Genomic DNA, 21,741 nt, shown 5'->3' with positions numbered 1-21,741 from the left:
TTGTGCAGTGCAAACTCATAAAGTAATTTTTTTTAACTTATGCCTACACCTGACTCCAATTAGCTTTTTTGAGGTCATTATTCCAAGGGTTCACATTTTCCCATTCACACAGTTAGGTTTTTATGGTTGTTCTCAATACAGACATGAAGATCAGAATTTTTTGACTTAGATGAAGATCAAATTACGTTTTATGACAAAGTGATGCAGAAAACCATGAACCATTGGAGTACTTGTGCTTTTGTAGTTTCAGTAAATTGTGGAGCATGCACTTACTACATTTTTTCACTCACTAAATTTATAAAATTATAGTGTAATGTTTGCACAATGCAATACAACTTTATTTCTGTGTCTGTCTCAACATATGTTTTTAACCAGAAAGGAACATACTGTGTCAGGACTAAGCATCTAAAACTTTTGCTAAAATAAACATCGATTTTCTCCACAGTCAATCCAAAACCATGAATGAGATGCAACAGTTTTGTCTTTCATTATTCAGAGATTATCTGTGACCGCAATCTGGTTTTAAACAATAACTCAAAATCCTAATCTTTCACTTCTCACCTTTATCCTTACTAATCTGTCTCTGGTTTCGCCTTGAAGGGTAACTTCGTTTTTCTTCTGATAATGCAATGCAATCTTAATGTGTGTGAGTGTGAGGATGTGAGCAGCAAGGCTGTTTTAAGGAGGGCACTTTAGCACAGGCTGCATCATTTGCCAAATAGCGTGATTTAGCTGGAGAATGGTTTAGCCAGAGGCCATATTCATCTTCTCATGCTAATTGTCCCATCTTGGCCCCTTACTCTGGAAATTAACTATTTGTATACTTGACTTTTTCTTCTCTTCCTTGAAGCTTTCATTATTCTGTCTTCCTTTTTTCCTTCTCTCAATTTGCAGTTGTGCAAAATATCTAACATGCCAAGCAGGATATTATGGACAGTATCTCAGCAGCACCAATGTCCTGCTTATAAGTTTGTGCTATTATACATTTTTCATTGATCTTGATCAAAGACATCTCCTCGTCTTTGTAATTTGGTTGTTGTTATGTAACACAATTATTTCTGGGCACATAGTATGAATATTATGTTTGGCTGCTATGGTTACCTGCAGATTAATTTTGCAAAGGCTACATAGGTTACATTTTAGCTAAATGAGACTATTCTCTCCATAAGAACAACAGCAGCATCAGTTGTTTCAGCAAGTTCTCCAAAAACATCAGAATTTTCCGGTTACAATGTGCCCTCTAGTGGCAGTGAGAGGAATTTAGGTGACATTGTTACACTGGATTGACTATGGGCCGAAGCAACACATTCTTTTGAGTAAATAAAGTTACAGTAAGTAATGGGAGTAAGCCACGACTCTTACACTACAGACCAACCACAGACACCACAGACTAACCAGTCTGTGGTTTAGGAAAAGTTGCCCACCTACTGTGAGAACATAAACATAACCATAAAAAACACTGTAGTCACAAAACTTGATGTTGTAGTGCAAAATCAGATATTTTTATTAGAAAATATCTGTTGTTTGGGGTTTTTTCTACTAATCTAGGTCCTTATTAACTGTTTTGCAACTTTAACCTTTCATCTATGTTAATTATTATGTTAACTGAAAAAGTACACGATTATCTTGTTTTTTTTTGTTTTGTTTTGTTTTGTTTTTTTCAATTTACACTTCTGTCACAGGCCAATTCGATCCCGTTTCGGCCCTGGTTTTGTGATATGAGCAGGGTCCGATTTAGCACATTTACAACTCAAACACTCTTTATTCCCATATCAGTCTTTTTTTCTTGCTCTCCTGGTATTGTAGAAATTGGCAAAGTATTGCAACTTTTAACTTTCTGGTCCTCACAGCAAAGACATCATATGCGCTGGATGTGCAAGAAGGCACAGCCATGTCTTGTTCGAGTTAACACACTGTACAGGTGGAATGAAAATATCTGCCCAGTTTAAAATGCATTCCACATATTGTGACCCTTATTTTTCTATGATTTTTCTCCTTCAAACTTTGAAACCTCTCCTGCACAAAACATGTGCACTTGTTTTAACCACATTACATCTCTGTCCCATTCTGCCACTGTTCTCAGTGCAGCTGTGGGTGCAGCTGTGGGAGTGGAACAAAAGATGGTGGTCGTTTTCTCTGCCACATCCAGTCCTCTGCCTGCCGCCTCTGTGCCGCCTGCCACAAAGTGTGACTGCAAGAAGTGGGAACAAACATCTTCACTGCTGCTAATGTGGCATTTAAAAAAAAGAGTATACAGTAAATAAATCTATCCTTTTTTTCTGTTTCCTAGGTAACTGAGACAAGGACGGGCCCGCTCGGCTGCAGTAACTACGACAGCTTGGATTCTGTTAGCTCGGTGTTGGTGCACAGCCCGGAAAATAAGATTCACCTAAAAGGTGAGGCTGGTTGACACACACACAGACACACACACACACACAGACACATACACACAAGCACCGCTTCCACCCACCATGTGTAGTAGTTGCCCGGGATGACCCTTTCTTTTACGCTGCAGTAGTTTATATGTCTGTTCTGCCTGACTGGACTCAGTCTGCAGGGGAATCTGTTATCTTTCTTGTCCCCCACCTAACCCCTCCAACCACACCTGGAAAACAATGGAAGAATAAAGCTCATTCAAACATACTATAACATGAAGAGTGGGTTATGTCTGATTGGTGGAAATGTGGAGTGGAAACGAATTATACAAATATCATGATTAATATGAAAGACAGAACCATGAATAGAGGATTTGAAAAGGAGAGCTGACTTAAAACAGAGAGAAAAATACCTAAGAAAAACTGATGCTAACCAAAGTAATGACCTGAAATATTAAAAAAACTCAGATGTCCTAAATCAATCAGAATTAAAATCATTTACAAAGTGATACAGAGAAACAGCTGGGTGTGCCAAAGGATAGATTCTTGAGAGTTCTGATAGTGAGTCAAATAAAAAGGTATTTTGGAGTTAGTTTAACACAACTGTTAAAGGGAACACCTTTGTTTGGTGTGCCAGATTTCTACATTTAATAATTCTCAGCACTAATGTCTGCTAGAGCAGCAGCAGTGTGTGTTCTTATGTTTATGCCATATTTATTTGCATCCCTCTGCGTGTTATGAACATTCCACCTACTCTCCCTGTTATGCTCAAAACATCTTGCAGAGAAAATTTCCATAATATTACAAAGAAACTATTTAACATAAGTATTTAATGGTACAAAGTCACAAAGTATGAGACGGAAGTAGAAAGTTGTATTTTTTTCTTTTTGAAGTTTCCATCAAATTTCCACCTTGTTTTCTGATTCTTTTTTTCAGTTAAGGGGTTTGCATCTTGAGGTATGGCTGCTCATGTTAGATTGTGATACTGCCACCTCTGCTCTGTTGAGCTTGTTGGTCATGTCATCAAAATGTATGTACAATACAAGTGTCTTCCCTGTATTGTACATAAATTTTATAATAATATTTGTATTTATTCAACTGACTGATGATTGTATATGAAAACGTGAAGAAACCAGCATGTTCTTACATATGAGTTCATCAGTGCTTGTTTGAATCCTCCACCACCTTACTACTCTCATTTTAATGCAGTGCTGCTCGATAAGTACGACTCCTGTTGCTTTCATGACAGAGAAAGATAATATTCAATGATAAAGTTCCTGTTTTGGCTAATTGCTATTTTGTATAGGAAAGGAAATGAAATTGGTTAAGTTGGCCACCTGAAGAGACTCAATTATGTGGCACACATCTTTCCCCTATGATGAAGCGACTCAAGAGGACCTGAGATGAATGTGATTTGTTTGTGTGCAAGCTGATGCATCTCAGTGAGTTCTGGGATAGAATTAGGTGATATGTTGCTGTAGGGAGAGTATATATTACTTGTCACAGCATACATTTAGGCTCTGTTAGGAGACTGGGGATCTGCTGGTGCTCTCTTAATATACTGCAGTCACACTCTATATTACTGTGTTTATAGAGGCATCCTAGCTTCAGCTACAGCTGACCACTGAGATGAGAGAAGGCTTTCACCTTTTGCTTTTTTCCACCGGTTGTCAAACAGCAAGGTCAGTACATTAAAGAACACTGACACTGAGCTAGCAGAGCTGTAGTTGTGCCTGTATCATGTTTCTCTACATTTCTTGCTTTCTGTAGTAGTGCAAATATTTGAGGTGACAATTTTACTATCCATGATTCCATGATCATTTATGTACATGGGGAATGATAGAAAAGTAGAGGGACAGTTATGCAAAGTAAAAAATAATGATGGAATAAGTGAATTGGCTAGACCTCCAGCAACATTTGCAATATACAAATGAGCCCAGTTTTTAGATCAATGAATTCCATCAAATACTAAATTCTTCTTTTTGTGTGTGTGTGTGGGTGTGTAGATGCAATACTACAGAAGTATTGCATATTATATTACTGTTTTATCCCTGAGTACATTTTTATAAAGCTTTTGAGGGCTCTCTTTATGTCAGCACAAATTGCCTGCACGCAACCTTCATAGGACAAAACACATATACGGCGAAGCACCTCTATTTTCCATTTATTTTATTGTTCTCATCATTATCACTTTGCGAGACTGCTTCCTGTCTTTTCTTTGGAGTCCACTGTTAGTTTTCATTTTGATTATCACTGCCTATGGTAATTACCTTGTTTCGGTTTTCAGAATACTACAACTTCAAACTTCTAAGTCAGTCTTGGATTAATTTTATTAATTCAGGTGTTAATAAATCAATAGTACCTCTATAACACTACTACTACTACTGAAATTATCTTTCTTGGAGACTTTTGGTTATATGAACACTTAACAGAGCAAGCTTTTGGGCAGACTGTCTAATGGGCAAAAAGATTAAAAGAGCATAAAAAAGGAAGAGAATATCAAAATACCATTATTCTCCCCAGTCACCCGGCCTTGTCCTTTCTTTTAAGAGCCCTCATATAAGGAATAATCACTAGCACTCATCTGTAACCTCCTCCAAAAAGGAGACAAAGTGGGACCAAACTTTCTAGTCATTTAAGTTTGTCCTTGAAACTGTACCTAATCCCCAGTGTAAGATGTCACACATTCCATTGAGCCACTGCTCCACAGTGAGCACTTTTTTCCGAAGTTGAAGTATAATGCTAAAAGTGCTTTTTTGGTTCTAAGGCTAAGACAGTTGAGTGTTTGCAGTACATCCATGTGCTATACAGCAAAAAAGAGCAGTAATTCTCTGTGAAACACCAACACTTAGAGGCTTTTTAGGACATATATGAATGTGCTGTATGTTTGATTGTACACCCACAGCATGTTCTTTTATAACCTGATGACCTTCAAGATAGTTTGTATAAAGCACCTGGGGAAGAAATCTGATCACTGTTTTGTTTTTATGTCCAGCAAGTTACTGTGTATTTCATTCTTTTAGCTCTTATAAACCTTGTTTTCAGCAGCACAGAAAAGTACAAAACCCCCAAAGGTACAAAACCTAACCACGAAACAACAGATAGACACTGAGGTTCAATCACGAAAATCTTAGCCATTAAATCCTAAATCTCACATTTTTCAGGGCTTTGCTCAGCATGGCATATTGTATCAGATTCTGTGAACTCATCAAATTAAATGAACAGCACCTGTTCAGCCCTGTATCCTAAAAAGGATGGTTCTCAAATTTGAATGATTAAAAGAAAGAAATTAAACAAGTCAGCAAGTGTATAAAACTAGGTTTCAAAATCAGAATAAAATAAGCTGTGCACTCTGCCTTTGAAATGCTGGGGGGATGTCTGGCGAAGCTGCTGAGAGTAGCAGAGTGGGTGTTTAACATTGTAACATGGTTACACAACACGCTGTTGAAAAAGAAAATCTATGTTCCAGATGTAGTTATTAGCAATGTTAAAATGTCATTGGAATTTTTAAGTTCCAGGTTTGCGTCACATCAAGCTTCCTTCCTAACCAAAAACTCCTGACCACAGAAAAAATGAAAAACTATCTGACTCCACAATTCAGTACATAGTTCACAGACTTTTCAGCAAATTTGAAGTGTTTGGAAGGTGATCAGTGATTTCAAGTTTGACTGCAGAATAGTTTGCCTTGTTGTGGGCAAACAAACCCATATGGCTTTAAAATTTGGAAGAATCTTTTTGGTTGTATATAAGCTTCATCAAAACTGTGCGAAAGCAATTCATTCAGATATACAGCACAAATTGTTATACTGTCTATGATGAAGGTTTGTTAGTGGTTCTTTCAGACCTTTTTCCTTGTACAATCCTACAGCCTGTAAACTAGTCAGAGAAGCAAAACAAAGGCACAAATTATGAATTTTAAAATGACAGTGTTTTAATGCAGATCCCTATCTCTTATATTAAAATGTTGGCTAAGAAAGTAGTATTGTAAATGCCTTTAAGCTTCATAGTAAGTTAAATAATTGGTTATAAATGTATTGATGTTTGAGAGTAACACAATATTAGTAGTACTGGCTTCTCATGTGTCAGATTCAATCAGTCCTTCTAATCACTGTTCTGTAGGGTTAACGGTGTATAGCATCAGTGTAGGGGGGGGGGGATCCCTCAGCTGCAGACTTAAATTCTCCCGTCTATTTACTAATGGTGTGAGATGTATGATATGCTTGCTTTATGCTTTTAATGAAAATGGAAGAAGTGCAGCCCAGAGGGTAAACACTTGCTCTAACTCCAACCAATTACGCTGATGGGTTCCATGTAACTGGAATTTCACAACTCTTTTCCTGGGAGCTTAATCAACAGAAATTAGGTCATGCAAGTTGTTCTTAAACATTAACTTGGTGCTTAAAACCTTAAACAAACATGGATATTTTGAAACAGGTATCTCTGCGGGACAGTATTTTTAAACTTCTCGTAACTTTTCCTAATCGCATCATGAGAGGAGTTTTCCAGAATTGTGTACTTAGTACTTTGTAGTAATTCCTACATTCTTCCAGCTGCTACTTTACATAAACCCCTCTCCAGTGTAACAGGATGAAGCACTCTACCAGTATAGCCTTTTTGTGTTTGAGCCTGTGAATCACTAATACTGAAAAGAAAACAGAATCAGAGCTGTTACATCATGTTGTGGTGATAATGGTAGAAACTCTCAAGCTCTGTCCTATACATTCTCGAGTCAAGTAGAAAAACTCTTTGTATTTACGATTTTACAAATGCTTCAACACGCAATTGTTTTTATGCTTTCTGATCCCTGTCTCTGATTTCATGCCCACTGTGTGGGTGTGTGTAACACACACACGCGCGCTTCTGTGAAATGAAGACCTCTGCTTTGGTGTCAACAGTAGCTACTCTCTCATAGTTAATGACTGATAAAAACAGTCTGACGTTAGCCTCGAGTTAGTGAAGTGAACATGAAAAATTATTAGGATTTTTATTGAATGTTTTCACAAGCTTATTTGTTTGGTCATTAGTTTTCCAGTGTGTGTGTGTATGTGTGTGTGTGTGTGTGTTTGTGTGTATGTTAGTGTGTGTGTGGGTGGTGTGCTTGAGCATGAGTGCATCAACAACACATCAAGACTCCAGGAAAAGCAAGGCCAGTAACAAACAGGACGGTGTGGGGAGAGACAGAGACACACAAACACACAAAAAAGCAGAAACCTGTGCATCAATCGGCTTCAGCACTCTTTACATAACCTCCTCTGACATAACTGTAGAAAGTGATTCCGCTCTCACCAAATGCCCCATGAGAGTAACCACAAGAACCCACTGGACAATATTATATAAAAAAAACACCCAGAGGCAAGTGTAGGACTGGTGTTTATTAAAATACCATGTCAGAAAGGGAAGGATTCATGTCCTACGTGTGATTCATCTCTAAATCATAGATGATAAGTGTGGCTATGTTGTGTTTTTGCAGTGTGTTCAGTAAAATTTAAAAGGTTTCCTAAGTTCACTAGAACCATGTTTCATCCCCCTCCCCAGCTAAGAACAGTGCACCAATTCGACAGTGTCCTTTCTAAATTAATTTATAAGCTTTACAAAGTTTTGGATTTTTCAAGCTGGTATTAGTATTAAATTGTATTGTAAGTCTTGAACATTGCTTTCCACAGTGTCAGTGAGTTCAATTCAATTTATTTGTATAGCTCTTTTAATGATTGTCATTGTCGAAAAGCAGACAGAGTTAACTGTCAGTATCTGTCAAGGTTCTTTAAGACATATTTAGCTTGTATAATTCTGGATGTCAAATTGGAAAGAAAAATCTAACTATTCAAATACCTGAATTACTGCATGACAACAAGTTAAAATAAATTCCAAATGAGCTGAAAGTGAATTACAAGACTAAATGGTACATTTCACCCCAGCATTCCTTACTTTGTCACTTTCTGTGTTACATCCTTATGAAATAATACTCTGGCCAAACTATCAGTACATTAAAAACTGGTTGGATTGTGACTGAACATGTCCCTTTGAATTTAACACACCTTCACTTGCACTCAAACCCTACATTAGAAACCTAAACAACAGATCTTTAGCCACAGCTTGATGCAGTCACTGATTTCCATGTTGACCTACTGTTCAAACAACTGGGCTTCAGGTACTATTCAGGTGCTCTTGAAGGAAAACCACTCCAAAGTCAAAAAAAGATCCCACACTCATACACTGCTGAGCATAAAAACTTCTTCAGTGTGAACACATCATACTACACCTCCTGTGTAGTAACAGAAAATAATTGAGAAGCACTGCTGTAAGCCATCACACACAATCCAAAATGTCGATGACTTCATAAGGAAGATGTTAGAGTCAGTTTTGCGTTCAGGCCTTTCAATCCATTTTCACTCCAGCTTTAAAAAGTCTGTGGATAGTTTTCCAACACAGAGCATTTTAACAGAGGCAGAAATGGATGTGGAGTTACAGGAAATACAAAATCAAATGATATATATTCTATTTATGGACACATAAAATGTGAATTCCTTTCACATTATCTAACCGAAATGTAAACCTTGGGAAATGAGCAAATACACTGTTCTAAGATTTATCAGATGGAAGGATGTACTTAAACAATCGACAAGACATATGCAAAGTGATGATTATAAGTGATTAAACAATTAACTGAGTAAACTCTATCCTGTTTTTCACAAAGAAAAACCTCTCTCAGTATCTGCATTATTTGTTGTATGCCTCCATTAATAAGTGCCCAGAATACTGACACTCTCTAAATCTATCCAACATATTAGCTCAATGTTGGATACAATCATTTTCATCACTGCAAATTCTAGGTCTGGAAGGCCTGAAAGATACCTTTCACACCAGCCTTTCTGTGCCCATAATACCCTACACCCTACCCTACCCTAATACAGTCATAGAACAAATGCTGCACAACTTTTTTTTTTTTTTAATTGTTGAAACTTTTCTTTATATCAGCGTGTGCTGTACTATTGCTGTGCTTGTTGCAGTGACCCTGTGAATGATCCTCCACTGTAGCTGAGCAGTCTGCATTTCTACGGGGGCTTTATACACTTTAATATCAGGATCGTCGCAATCATCAGAGCAGTCTGCCAACTGACCTTCAGCAAAACTGCAAACACAAATTCCTTCTTCAATCAGTCACTTATGAAACTGTGTGACAGTCAGAAAGAGGATGAAGTCAACAAACTCCTGCAGAATCTCAAAGAAGCTAAAAATAGCTCAGGTCTTTCCAGTAGACTGATGGGAACTGTAGCAACTATGCCAACACATAATAGGCGTAGAATAGGTGCAGTACATCCTGCATGGTTTGTCAGGCTGTCAGGTTATATTCACTTTACTTTAGGTTTACCAATCTATCTCATGCATGTGAGTATGAGGTAGATTGTGTGCACAATCGCTCAGATATACTAAGCTTCCTTACTTACGTTTCCACGAGAGAAGCTGAGTTTCTCAAATAGTTCTAGTTCCTGTGCCCCAACTTCAAGAACTCACAGAGCATGTGTAGCCTTCCCCTTCTATTCTGCCACAGACTGTCTAGAAACTGGGTAGTGGAAATATCTAGTCTCTAGTAATGTCCTTGGAACACAACATGTGTCTGCTCCAAGTAGTTTCTTGGTGTCTAGAAAAAAAAAGTTTGTAATACAATCCTAAAAATAATCTGCAGCCCCTTTTTTTTAGTCAGGAATGACACATTTGCCTGTTGGTGGCTGCTCAGTGCCCTCCCAGAAGGACTCCAGGAAAACCTTTAACAGATCTTCCCTCAAAGCATCCCAAGTGCGCCTTTAGATCACTGCTGGAATTCCATCAATAACAGGAGAAAGGCCTGGGGACAGATGCTGTTTGACACTTGTGAGTTTCTCCAGGGTAAGAGGTCTGTCAACTGCCCCCCTCTGCTCAGACCTAGGTCTGGGCAGCCACTGAAACAAATTCTCTGCACACCACCTGTCACAGTATAGCACGGTGTATAAATCATTTGCCAAAATTATTATCTGTGTCTCCTCTGACATCACAGGACCAAGTGGCAGTCTCAAATGTAAATGTTGTTTATTGAGAGAGATGCTACATAGAGAGGCAGCGGAAGACTGCCACATCCAGATCCTTTGGAAAATACTTTCAACTATGGAAGCATTTTATCATTTTAACTGAAATACCTATAAATCCAGTAAACTCTAAGCAGGCCCTATTTACTCCCAACCTTAATGCCCTGCATTTTGCATACATCCACCATGTAGCTGCATCTTTGTGAAAGGACACCTTACTATTACAAGAGAGCACAAAACAACCTAGGTGTGTAAGTACCTAAATGTGTATTTCATCCCTTGCTACAGGTCTGCAGAAAATACAAGTGAATCAGATGAAAATGTCACAGACAGGACAAAAGAGGTGTAAAGATGAGCAAATTAAGAGAAAGAGTGTGATACAGCAGCATCTGTGCCTGCCTGTATGTTCTGCACTGTGCTGCAGGTTGAAGCTGGGTTGCTGCCAAAAGCCTAAGGGCTGGACTACAGTCCAACACCATCTCCTTTAAAGCTAAGCGTGCATTCCAGTGTTGAGGCCCAAGCACTCACTAAAGAAAAAGCTTAGAGAGAACACACACACTGATAACAGAGGGCTGGTGATCATGGGGGAGGCTTAAGAGCATCAAATTGCCCAAAATGAAAAGTGTGGTCTCGGCTGGAGATTGAGAGATAGAAAGAGAGGTAACCATGGGTCTGCTATTCTGGGCTACTGGGGTGATCTAAATGTGTAACTGGATAGAAGCAAAGCCTTATGGGTAATGACCCTAAAATCTCCCATCAAAAGGAGACTCCCACAGATTTTTTCCACTGAAATACTGGGGAATGGAAGCAGATAAAAGTAAAAAGTATAGAAAAGCAATTAAGATTGTTTTATCACATTTGTGAACTTGTCAAACTGAACTCAAACTAGAGTGTTAGTACATCTATGTCTTTCAACTTTGTACAGCTCACAGCATGGGTGATTGATGGTTGATCCAAGGAGTGGTGTTTGTCTTAACAGTCCCTCCACAGAACAGTTGGATATTAAATTAACTTTATTTAATCTCAAAACAGGCTCTAAATCAAACTGGAATAAAAAGGCAAATAGTAACTTTTCGCTCCTTATTCGCTTAGCCCTTCTAACTATAGCGTAGATTGTTACATTTACATTACATTTAGTCATTTAGCAGATGCTTTTATCCAAAGAGACTTACAGGTGAGGTACAAGGAAAAAATCTAAGTAAGAGAGAAAACATTACAGAAAAGTTGTATAGGAAGAAATGTTTTTGTTTCATGAGATGAAAGTGCAAGAGATGTTTTTCTTTTTATTTAAGTGCATAAGAAGTTGTAGAAGAGTTCTGTTTTCAGCAGACTTTAAAAAAAATTGGGAATGAGGCTGTTTGGTAGCTCTGTTGAGTTAATCACCTAGAAAAGGATGAGTGAGTGAGATGAGTGACATGACGTTCATTTAGGCTGATCAAAAATGAGACATGCTGCTGCATTTTGCATCTTCTGTAGTGGTTTAATAGCACATGCTGGTAGTCCCATCAGCCAAGCATTGCAGTAGTAGAGACGAGATATGGTCACCCCTAGATTTCTGGCAGACTTAGTGGGGACAATCACTATACAGTGGCAAGAAAAACTTTGTGAACCTTTTGGAATTTCATGGTTTTCTGCATTAATTTGTCATAAGATGTGCTCTGATCTTCATCTAAGTCACAACAATAGAAAAACACAGTCTGCTTAAAATAATAGTACACAAACATTATATGTTTTCATGTTTTTATGGAACATAACATGTAAACATTCACAGAGCAGGGTCGAAAAAGTATGTGTGGAGCTTCAGTTGGCGGACAGATGGTCTTACGTTTTCCTGCAAAATTTCTTGATAAACTCTGGAATTCATTTTTCCATCAATGACAACAATCCGTCCAGGCCTTGAGGCAGCAAAGCAACCCCAAACCATGATGCTCCCTCCGCCATGTTTTACAGTGGGGATGAGGTTTTGAAGTTGATGTGCTGTGCCTTTTTTCTCCACACATGTTTTTTCCAAACAACTCAATTTTGCCAGTAGTGCTGTGGAACATTCAGTGCTCTTTTGCAAACTTCAAACGTGCTGCAATATTTTTTTGGACAGCGATGGCTTCCTCCGTGGTGTCCTCCCATGTATTCCATTCTTGTTTGATGTTTTCCTTATTGTACATGTGTCAAAAAAAATGTTAGCATGTGCCGGAGATTTCTGTAAGTCTTTATCTGAAACTCTAGGATTCTTCTTTACCTCATTCAGCATTCTGCGCTGTGCTCTTGCAGTCATCTTTACAGGACGAACACGCCTAGGGAGCGTCGCAACAGTGCTGCACTTTCTCCATTTGTAGAAGGTCTGTCTTACCGTGGACCCATGAACATCAAGGCTTTTGGAGATACTTTTGTAACCCTTTCCAGCTTCATGCAAGTCAGCAGTTCTTGATCGTAGAGCTCTTTTCTGCGAGGCATGGTTCACATCAGGCAGTGCTTCTTGAAACCAGTAAACCCAAAACTGGTGTGTGTTTTTAAAGGGCAGGACAGCTTTCAGCAACACATCCAATATCATCACACTGATTGGACTTAAGGTTGGCTCACTCCTGGCTCCAATTAACGCTTCACATTAGCACAATTAGTTCACATACCTTTTCCACCCTGCACTGTGAATGTTTACATGTTATGTTCAGTAAAAACATGAAAACATATAATGTTTGTGTAGTATTATTTTAAGCAGACTGTGTTTTTTTCTATTGTTGTGACTTAGATGAAGATCAGAGCACATTTTATGACAAATAATGCAGAAAACTGAAAAACTGAAATTCCAAAAGGTTCACAAAGTTTTTCTTGCCACCGTAGAACCTATGTTGATGGTAGGAAGACTAAAACTTCTGTCTCAAAGAGGTTGAGTAAAGATGTCTTTCTCTCTGTAAAAATTATAGATTTAATAGACCCAATTTTAATGCCAGACACAAGTTCAAAGAAAAATGAGTTTATTGCCGAAGGTCATTAGTACACAGATACAGGGGGCAAGCAGGGAAAGCAGGGAACAAAAAACATTAGGCAGAGCACTAGAGTACAAGTAACAACAGAACTAGACAAAAATATGTGCCTTTGCAAGAGGATACGAGGTAACAACTAAATACAACAATAACTGAGAGCAAATCCAAAAGTGAGAGCAGACAAGAGCAAAGGCACAAGAGTAACAAGAGGAACATGAACCAAGAAGAGGTAACAAAAAACGTGGTATATAATTGGAAAAGTAACATCTGAAAATCACTGCAGAATTTGGCAGGCAAGAACTCACTATGGCAAAGATACCGAGGTTCGTTATTCAGGGACAAGTTCAAGAGTGCCGAGAATAAATCCAGGACAGAGAAAAGTTTAAAAACTCTAGTGAAGGTGAGGGCTAGGCAGAGGTACGGTCATGGTGAAAACAAGGCCTGGGAAAACCAGGCAAAACATAGGCAAGGTTTGCAAAACACAAGGCAAAGTAATGGCTGACGAGCAGTATTTACAACTGACAATCTGGCAGGGGCGAACTGGATGAGGGAGTGTATATAAAAGGAACACCAATTAAATAAAGCTCGAGACAACAAAGACAATGTGAGATGAGACACAATAGGAATGGGAAGAAGGCAAAAACAAAAGCTCAAAACAGAAAGTGGAGTCAGGATAATGACACTCTCATTCAAGCAGGAGGAGAGACAAGGTTGGTACACAGGGTTGTGTAATGAACCAGTGAACTCATCAGGTCAAAAGGAAAGGAAGCATTGCAATGATAGGAGAGACTTATGGATAGAAAAGAGATGGGGGCCAACAACTGAGCCCTGTGGTATGCCGGTGAAGAGGCAATGAGAGTTAGGAACTCACTCCTGCCAAGATGACTTGAAGGTTTATCCAAATAAGTAAGACCATAACCAGGTCAGAGCTAATGCTAGAATCAAGAGTGGACTAGTGTAAACTCCTTGATGTTGGTCTTTTCTGATTTGTTAGAAAGATGAGTCACATTAAAAAACTTTCAGAAAGAAATATCTCTACACTACTGTGAGGCTGTTTGACAAGCCTTGGTCACATGCACCTCTACCCATTAAGATACATTTCAGAGTATATCTCTGTGAAGATTCTCAGTCATCCATGTGGTGTTACCACCAAGAATCTATAAGTGTGTAAGCTTTTACTCGCCAGTGTATACTGTATAAAATGTTCAGCAAGTGATGTGTCAGTTGATTGCTTTGCTGGTGAAAATGCTTTCATTATAGTTGTCATTTAGATGTTTGAGGATATGGCTTCTCTTCTAACTAATTCTGAATTTATGTGAATCATCTGACAATTTAGAAAAACTCATATTGAGGGCCCCCTTCAACTATAATAAGCCTGTCCTATCTCTGCCACCTCAGTAACATTCACACAGGCTATAATTGCATTGTTGGGTTTTGTTGTGGCTTCATATAATATGAGATTCTAAACAGGGGTTAATATTCACTTCTGGCACATTATGTAACTGCAGTGTGTACATTTGCATTTATTTTCGATCACAAATTGGTACCACATTAACAACTTCAGTATCAAAGGTAGAAAGCAGCAAGGTGAGAGAAAGAGAACTCACTGACAAATACATGCCTGACAGTCTGTCCTCATTTCCATCCTCCAGTTTTACAACAATAGAGATGTAGCAGTAAGTGCTAAAATATCACAAACAAACACATAATTAGTATTTATAAGAACTAAACTAATTACAGGTGTACTTATGTGAAATTTCAGGGTAAAATGGGTAAAATCTCTGGAAAAGAAAGAGGTGGAGAGATACAGAAAGCTGTCCAAAATGAAGATACCAGTGCATGCACACTCACCAACCAGACCCACCCATCCAACAACACACACACACATACACGCAAAAACCTCATAGCACCTGCCAAAGCATGGAAGAGGAAAAATTAGACTAATTACATCTCTTTCCAAGCCATTGAAAGAGTAAATACCAAAGTAGAGACATGCATATTCATAGGAGGGCACAGCGGGACTGAGTTGGCTGTTGAAAATGATCCAGAATGAGATTGTGAAGTGAGGAAAGAAAAAACTTCTGACACAACAAATTGATGATTATTAGACAGACAGACATGGACCAACAGACAGATTCAGAAAACACCACATATCATGTCTTATGAAACCCACATGGTGGTTTCTAACAGATGATGGGGCACTTTTAAAATCACACAGCAGCTCTTGATTTGGTTTAATAGATTGTGCAGTCATGACACTTTGCAAAACAACTGTATTTTTAAGAGAAATTAAATAATGAAAGCAACACTGAATGTGCTATCCTGCTGATAAAAGACACAGAGACCGTTTTTCCTCACTGCTTGTAGCATTGAACTTGGCTATCTCCTCAATTAGCGTAAGTAATCATAATGTTAACACCAAAAATCATAATACCCACTTCTTAAATTGCACTGCATGTTGACTGATAGTTATACGCGGACGCTGAAGCACTGCTGATTAAAAATAAACTGTGGGCCGGTGAGAGGAAAGGAGTTGTCTTGAGTGTCTTGTCCAAGCCAATGCTCATTTATTATTTGGCACCACTTGGCAGCCTCCTAAAACCATTCTCAGATGCCGCACTGTCTCCCACACTGCACGCAATGGCAGATTAACACTAAAGCTGCAACCTGAAATGTGACACTCATTAAGACTGTTACCAAATTTGGAGCAGACATGGTTACAGAACACTAACACACAGTGTCACAGTGAACATCCTTCATTTATAAACCTTGCTAACAGATGTCAATTTTGTCTGGTTTTTGCATGTTTCTAGTGTTGATCCAGTGTAATACTGTAAAGATGTGAAATGAGGAGATTTAATGCAGTTTCCCTTGGGATATGATGATGCAATGGTGCACTCTAGTCAGGAATCTAGTCAGGAATCTAACCCTAGCTAGTTTGTGCTATTGTGGTTTTGATGCACCATAAACAATTCAATTCAATTCAATTTTATTTGTATAGTGCTTTTTACAATTGACATTGTCACAAAGCAGCTTTACACAACCAAAGAACAGTACATGAACAGTGTATGTGTATGAGTCATAATAATGTGATTGTCCCTGATGAGCAAGCCGAGGGCGACAGTGGCAAGGAAAAACTCCCTGAGAAGGCAACAGGAAGAAACCTTGAGAGGAACCAGACTCAACAGGGAACCCATCCTCATATGGGTGATTACATGCTGTGTAGGCAGCAGTCCAGTATAACAGTTAAAGTCTTTTAAGTTAATATGGAGTCCAGTTAGTTATTGCAGGCAGACTAGTTCCATTCCTTGACTATCGAGCGTTGAGTCGAGACCTCCAAGAAACAGCTTCCGACGTCCGCCGAGGCCGGGACCGACATCATAAACAGTTTTCATATATTTTTCATATTTCCTAATTTTTCTCATAAGAAAATATGTAAATATTGCAAATAGAAGACCAAACTGTACGTTCCGTCCGCATAAACAGAAACCTCCCTTTCAACACAAACCAGAGTCAATGGGTTGCTAAACTAGGTCTAGCTAGACTATACTTGGCAGATGGAAAATACTCTGTAAATTGGATAGAAATAACAACAACACATAATGTGCATTTTTGTAAACTGTAAGTCAATGTTTGTCGTGTATCTTTGCTAGCGACGAAAGGAAGCTTGCTGTTGCTGTTAGCTAGCATTGTACACATGAAACGTGTTAGAACATTTGGAGCAGACGTTCTGTTGTTATACAATAACAGTAACACAAGTGTCGCTCGACAGTGTCATAATGAGCAATCATCAATGTTATCATTTACATATGTGACTCATCCGCTGTGAGAAAGAGCCGCTGGTTAGCACAGGTAGGTTTCTACACTTAGCTCTGTACAAAGGTCATGTTCATAAACACAAGTTTCACTTTCTTAGTTGTCTTCTGTCATCATAAATCATTGTATCTCTTTCCTCTGTTTCTGTTGACAGATTATGTATGTAAGTATGAATAATAAACAATAATGGAAAACATGTTGTACCTCCTTTGTATATGTTTCAAACAACAACAAAAAAAGTGAAGTTCAATGGTATTTCTGCTTATTGAAAGAAAGAAAATACTGTTTATTTGAGTGTCTACATGATACAGCAGGAAGAAGAAATAATGAGATCTGCAGGGAGGGAATAACCTGTACATGGCAGGTTGGACCAGTAGGTTGTTTATGGTGTCTGCAGATTAGGTGACAGTTGCTGATCACTTCCCAAACTGCTAAAATATACCCCTTGGCAGACATTGAAATTTATTGCATATGGGCCTACAGGACTTTTCTTGCAACAGCTGATTGAATGGACTGCTGTTTTGGAGAAAACAACCTTATCCCTGTGATAATGCAACAGCAGCTGAAGTCTCTTCACAAGTCGGCCAGAGAAGGGAGAGCTATTTGAAATGTTCAATTTACTGTTGTTTTACTGACACAGTTGACCAATGAGATGCTGCAATTGGCTATGTCATTTCTATTGGCCTCAGCCACAGTATGACATGTTATTAATGTCAATATCTCTGTGCTGTAGTTATTGCCGGTACACAGGCTGTACTGGAGATGAACATTTAATAACTACTCTTCCGATGTGTATATTGAAGCTTGAATTAGAACTGCCACTTGACATTGTAAACTGAATATGTTATATATTAAGACTATAATATACGGTTTTAAGAATATAATATATATATATATATATATATATATATATAAACACCCTCACAAAAGTCTAACAAAAAAAAATCTGAAAATAAAGAAATACCTTATCATGTATTTCTCTTTTTTCAAGGCTTACAAGATGTCCTGCCTGAATTCCTGCGTGAGCGCTTTGTGGAAGCAGCCCTAAGCTATGTGGCCTGTAACTCAGAGGGTGAGTTGCTCTGTCGCAACAACGACTGCTGGTGCCGGTGCTCTCCCCGTTTCCCAGAATGCAACTGTCCCTTCGCTGACATTAAGGTCATGGAGGAGAACCTAGAGAAGAGCAAAGATGCCTGGAACAGCTTCACCCAGGAGTTCATGGAATCAGGTATGGGCTGTCATGGTTCATATGGCTGTAATCAGGTTGACAAACTGTTTGTTTGGTAGATGTGTCAGTAATAAACTGTGTTTAATAGGATTTAAGGCTTGAACTTGACCCAGCATTTAATTATTTTGCATTTGGCATGACTATTGTGGGCACTATTATATATTGTAATACTTGTGTAGAGAGATTTAAGCTATACTAAATTGATGAGGAGGATATTTTTATTCTTAATCTACTATCGAATGGAATAGTATGTTATTTTAGCATTTTAAATGTAATCATATTTTAAGAAATTCAGCATTAAAATGTGAATTAATGCAATTTTCTACCCACTACCATTATGCAAATATTGGGAGTTGGTTTATCAAGATAATGAGTGAATAATTAGAACTTCCCATTATTGCAAGAACTGTCAGATTTTAAAAGCAGTGGAAATATAAAATATCTGTTTGTTTCATGTGTTAACTTGATGAGACTTGATTTAATCAGTTCACTAGCCTCTCTACCTCAGACAAGCACAAAATGTTTTTGGAATATTAAAACGTTTGTTAGAACTTTTGGCCCCTCAGGTTTTTTTGTATTAGTAGAAAGGGGAACAGAAAATAGGAGGATGGAAATCCACCATGTGTTCTGCTTCTGGCATCACTATTTGCCAGAGTGAAAATAACCCTCAATCACACTAAAATAAGAAATATTCAAATGCAGCACATGTGAACATTCAACAGCACATTGAAACATGGGTAGACTGTATATTGGGTTCATATTTCAGCAAAGTAAGTTGGTGACCTACTGGTCACAAACAAAACACAAACAAGAGGAAAGAAGTTTGAAGGAGTCAAACTGAGTTGATACACTGATACTGTCTTAAGGAGGAGATAAGATACTGGACAAGTATATTAAACGTTTCCCATCCCTCAGTTTCTCTCTCTCTGTGCTTTTGTTGTTGATTTTGTTTGAAAAGTTTAAGCATTAGCAGACATTTTCTCTGAGGCTGTAAAAAGCCCATCCAATCAATAAATTCACTGAAAAAGTGCTGCTTGACAAAACAACCTAATTCTTTTTAATCAGCACATTAATGTGTGGTTGGTTCGAGCCTTAATTTTATATGACTTGAGGCTCAGCTTCATATTACATGAAGTTGATAAAATTGACAGACTGAGGATATATTGGCTGTATAAAGTATTTTATTACACTGAAGGAGACAGGGGACGTATTGCATAAGATTCTTGCAGTTTCAGATGTAGCTGGTGGGATGGTGATGATGTAGCTCCAAGCTGGATGCTGTTTTTTCTCAGTAACACTTCATTTATACAGTGTGTACCTGTGAAGTGTAGCTCTATGTCCATAGCCACTCCTGATATTTACAGTCATTGTTGGTGTGTGACAGCCTACAGTAGCTGGATACTGCTCGGTTTCTGCTCATTTTCTACATAAAGACACACATATTATTATTTCTAAGCCTGATGTAGGTTGATAGACATTGTCCATTTGCCATCTGTTTGGTGCCATTATATTTACTGTCAGCTAGCAGATAAAGGGAATCTAAAATCTCCAGGTTGCCAAACATCTACTTTAAGTTACAATTTTGTGATGGGATATAAGTTTAATGAATGTCGAAAAGCCAAAACATAGTGTAACTGAGCCACATTTAGAGACGAGTAATAAAGTTTGTATCCAGTATCACCAGTATGGGATATTTTGCAGACAGCAATATCTAGGTAATGGTCGCACTAGAGCAAGTAAGGCTGTAACAGCAAAACCTGAGTGTAAGCTTATGAATTCAGCTGATTTGGTTTTTGTTTTTTTAGAAAAAGGCCAATCACATAATTTTACCAGCAAACATATTAGTACCATTGTGCACACTGTTTTACTGTGAAAATATGTTCGTGTTGTGCTCACTTTTAGTTGGATTTACTGCTGGCTTTGTTACAACCTAGACTGCTCTACTTTATTACAGCAAACGTAACCATTCACCCTAATTTCAGGATAGCAGGGAATTAGTCATTAAAAAATGATATTAAATAACAAGCTGCAAATGTATAAATCAAACTGAAATCACTGAAAATCTCTGATTAGTTAGAAGGACAGGCCTACCTATGTAGCTTAATATTGTCAATGAGTCTGACTTCACCTGAAATGAGACCAGTATGAGGTAGTCACTCTATCTCACATGCTGTAATAGCAGTGGTGGAATGTGGAGGGATAGTATTTGTTGAAATATTAAGGAGCAATATTAGATTTGAAGGAAAACAAGTTGTATCCATGTTATATTATAGTGAAAGTTATAATTCAAGAATAAGCCTACATTTATTAAGAAGTGTGGAGTGTGGCCAGTTCCTTTTTTGAAAATTAGAGATAACTTCACAGCACTGTGACTCATTTTTATTGAGCTAAGCGTTCTTATGTAAGTTGATAATTAAAGAAAAGTTGAAATTAAATTCAATATTGTCTTAACGTATTCATTCCCCAGAAACACAAAACTTCGGTTATTTCTCGGCGGAACAGAAAAGTCTGTTATCTTTTTTTTTTTTTCCTTTTTTTTGACTTACTTTTTAAAACTTTTGCATTATTAAACATAAAATAGTGATGTGTGAGGAAATTTAGAAGCAGTGGTGTGAAAGTTTCAGTGTGCTTCTACCTGGTGGAGCCCCCATCAGTTGAATAATCTCACTTCACTACTTCCAAAAGCTTCAAAATCAGAACTATTCATCACAGAGAGCGAGACCCAGGTGTGTGATGTAATGACAGCAACGATGCAGAACAAGTCGAGAGTCACTTCGTAAATTGGCTGATGCTGCTTTTTTTTTTTTTTTTTTTTGCATTTCAACACATCACCAGCTCACTTCTTAATTACTTGGAAGGTGTAGGTAGGATTTAATTAGAGACAGGTTTCTGGCAGCTTTTCTTAAACACTGTGAGTGTGCTGTGTCTCTCTAGAGAGTTCAGATTAGTGCGTGTGTGCTGCCATTTATTTGAAAATTGCTTAGTGAGTGACATTACAGAGTAAACAGCTTTTCTGTGCATTCACTTAGCCTCATTTTGACAGCACCTGACTTTGCTAAGCTGTTTTTTCGCGTTGCATATGACGTCTGTGTAAAGGTGATGAGTAAGAAAGACGAGCATTTCTGAGGCTTTCCTTGTTCTGCTGATGTCAAAGGTTTTGTCAGGAGTTAAACTTTGTGCCGTTTGTCATACAAAATTAGGCCTTTAGTACTTTAAGAGGTTTGTGTGTTTGAGTAACAAGCTAAAAATATCATGAAAAGCTTCCAAGTTTAATCTCACACACA

At 38.1% G+C, this 21,741-nt stretch overlaps 1 protein-coding gene across 1 annotated transcript in view; it reads left to right on the top strand.

Annotated features, from left to right (window-relative positions):
- The window catches only part of brinp2 (bone morphogenetic protein/retinoic acid inducible neural-specific 2), a 180,458-nt gene that overhangs the window by 112,295 nt on the left and 46,422 nt on the right, over positions 1 to 21,741 (top strand). The window contains exons 5-6 of the mRNA XM_026373779.1: positions 2,291 to 2,396; positions 18,221 to 18,457. Of these exons, the coding sequence (XP_026229564.1) occupies positions 2,291 to 2,396; positions 18,221 to 18,457 (343 nt within the window). The remainder of the gene's footprint in view (positions 1 to 2,290; positions 2,397 to 18,220; positions 18,458 to 21,741) is intronic.

This window comes from Anabas testudineus, chromosome 17 (assembly GCF_900324465.2).
Source record: "Anabas testudineus chromosome 17, fAnaTes1.2, whole genome shotgun sequence".
NCBI lineage: Eukaryota > Metazoa > Chordata > Actinopteri > Anabantiformes > Anabantidae > Anabas > Anabas testudineus.
The sequence above is the reverse complement of the archived record's forward strand: the minus strand, read 5'-3'. Positions and strand labels throughout refer to the sequence as shown.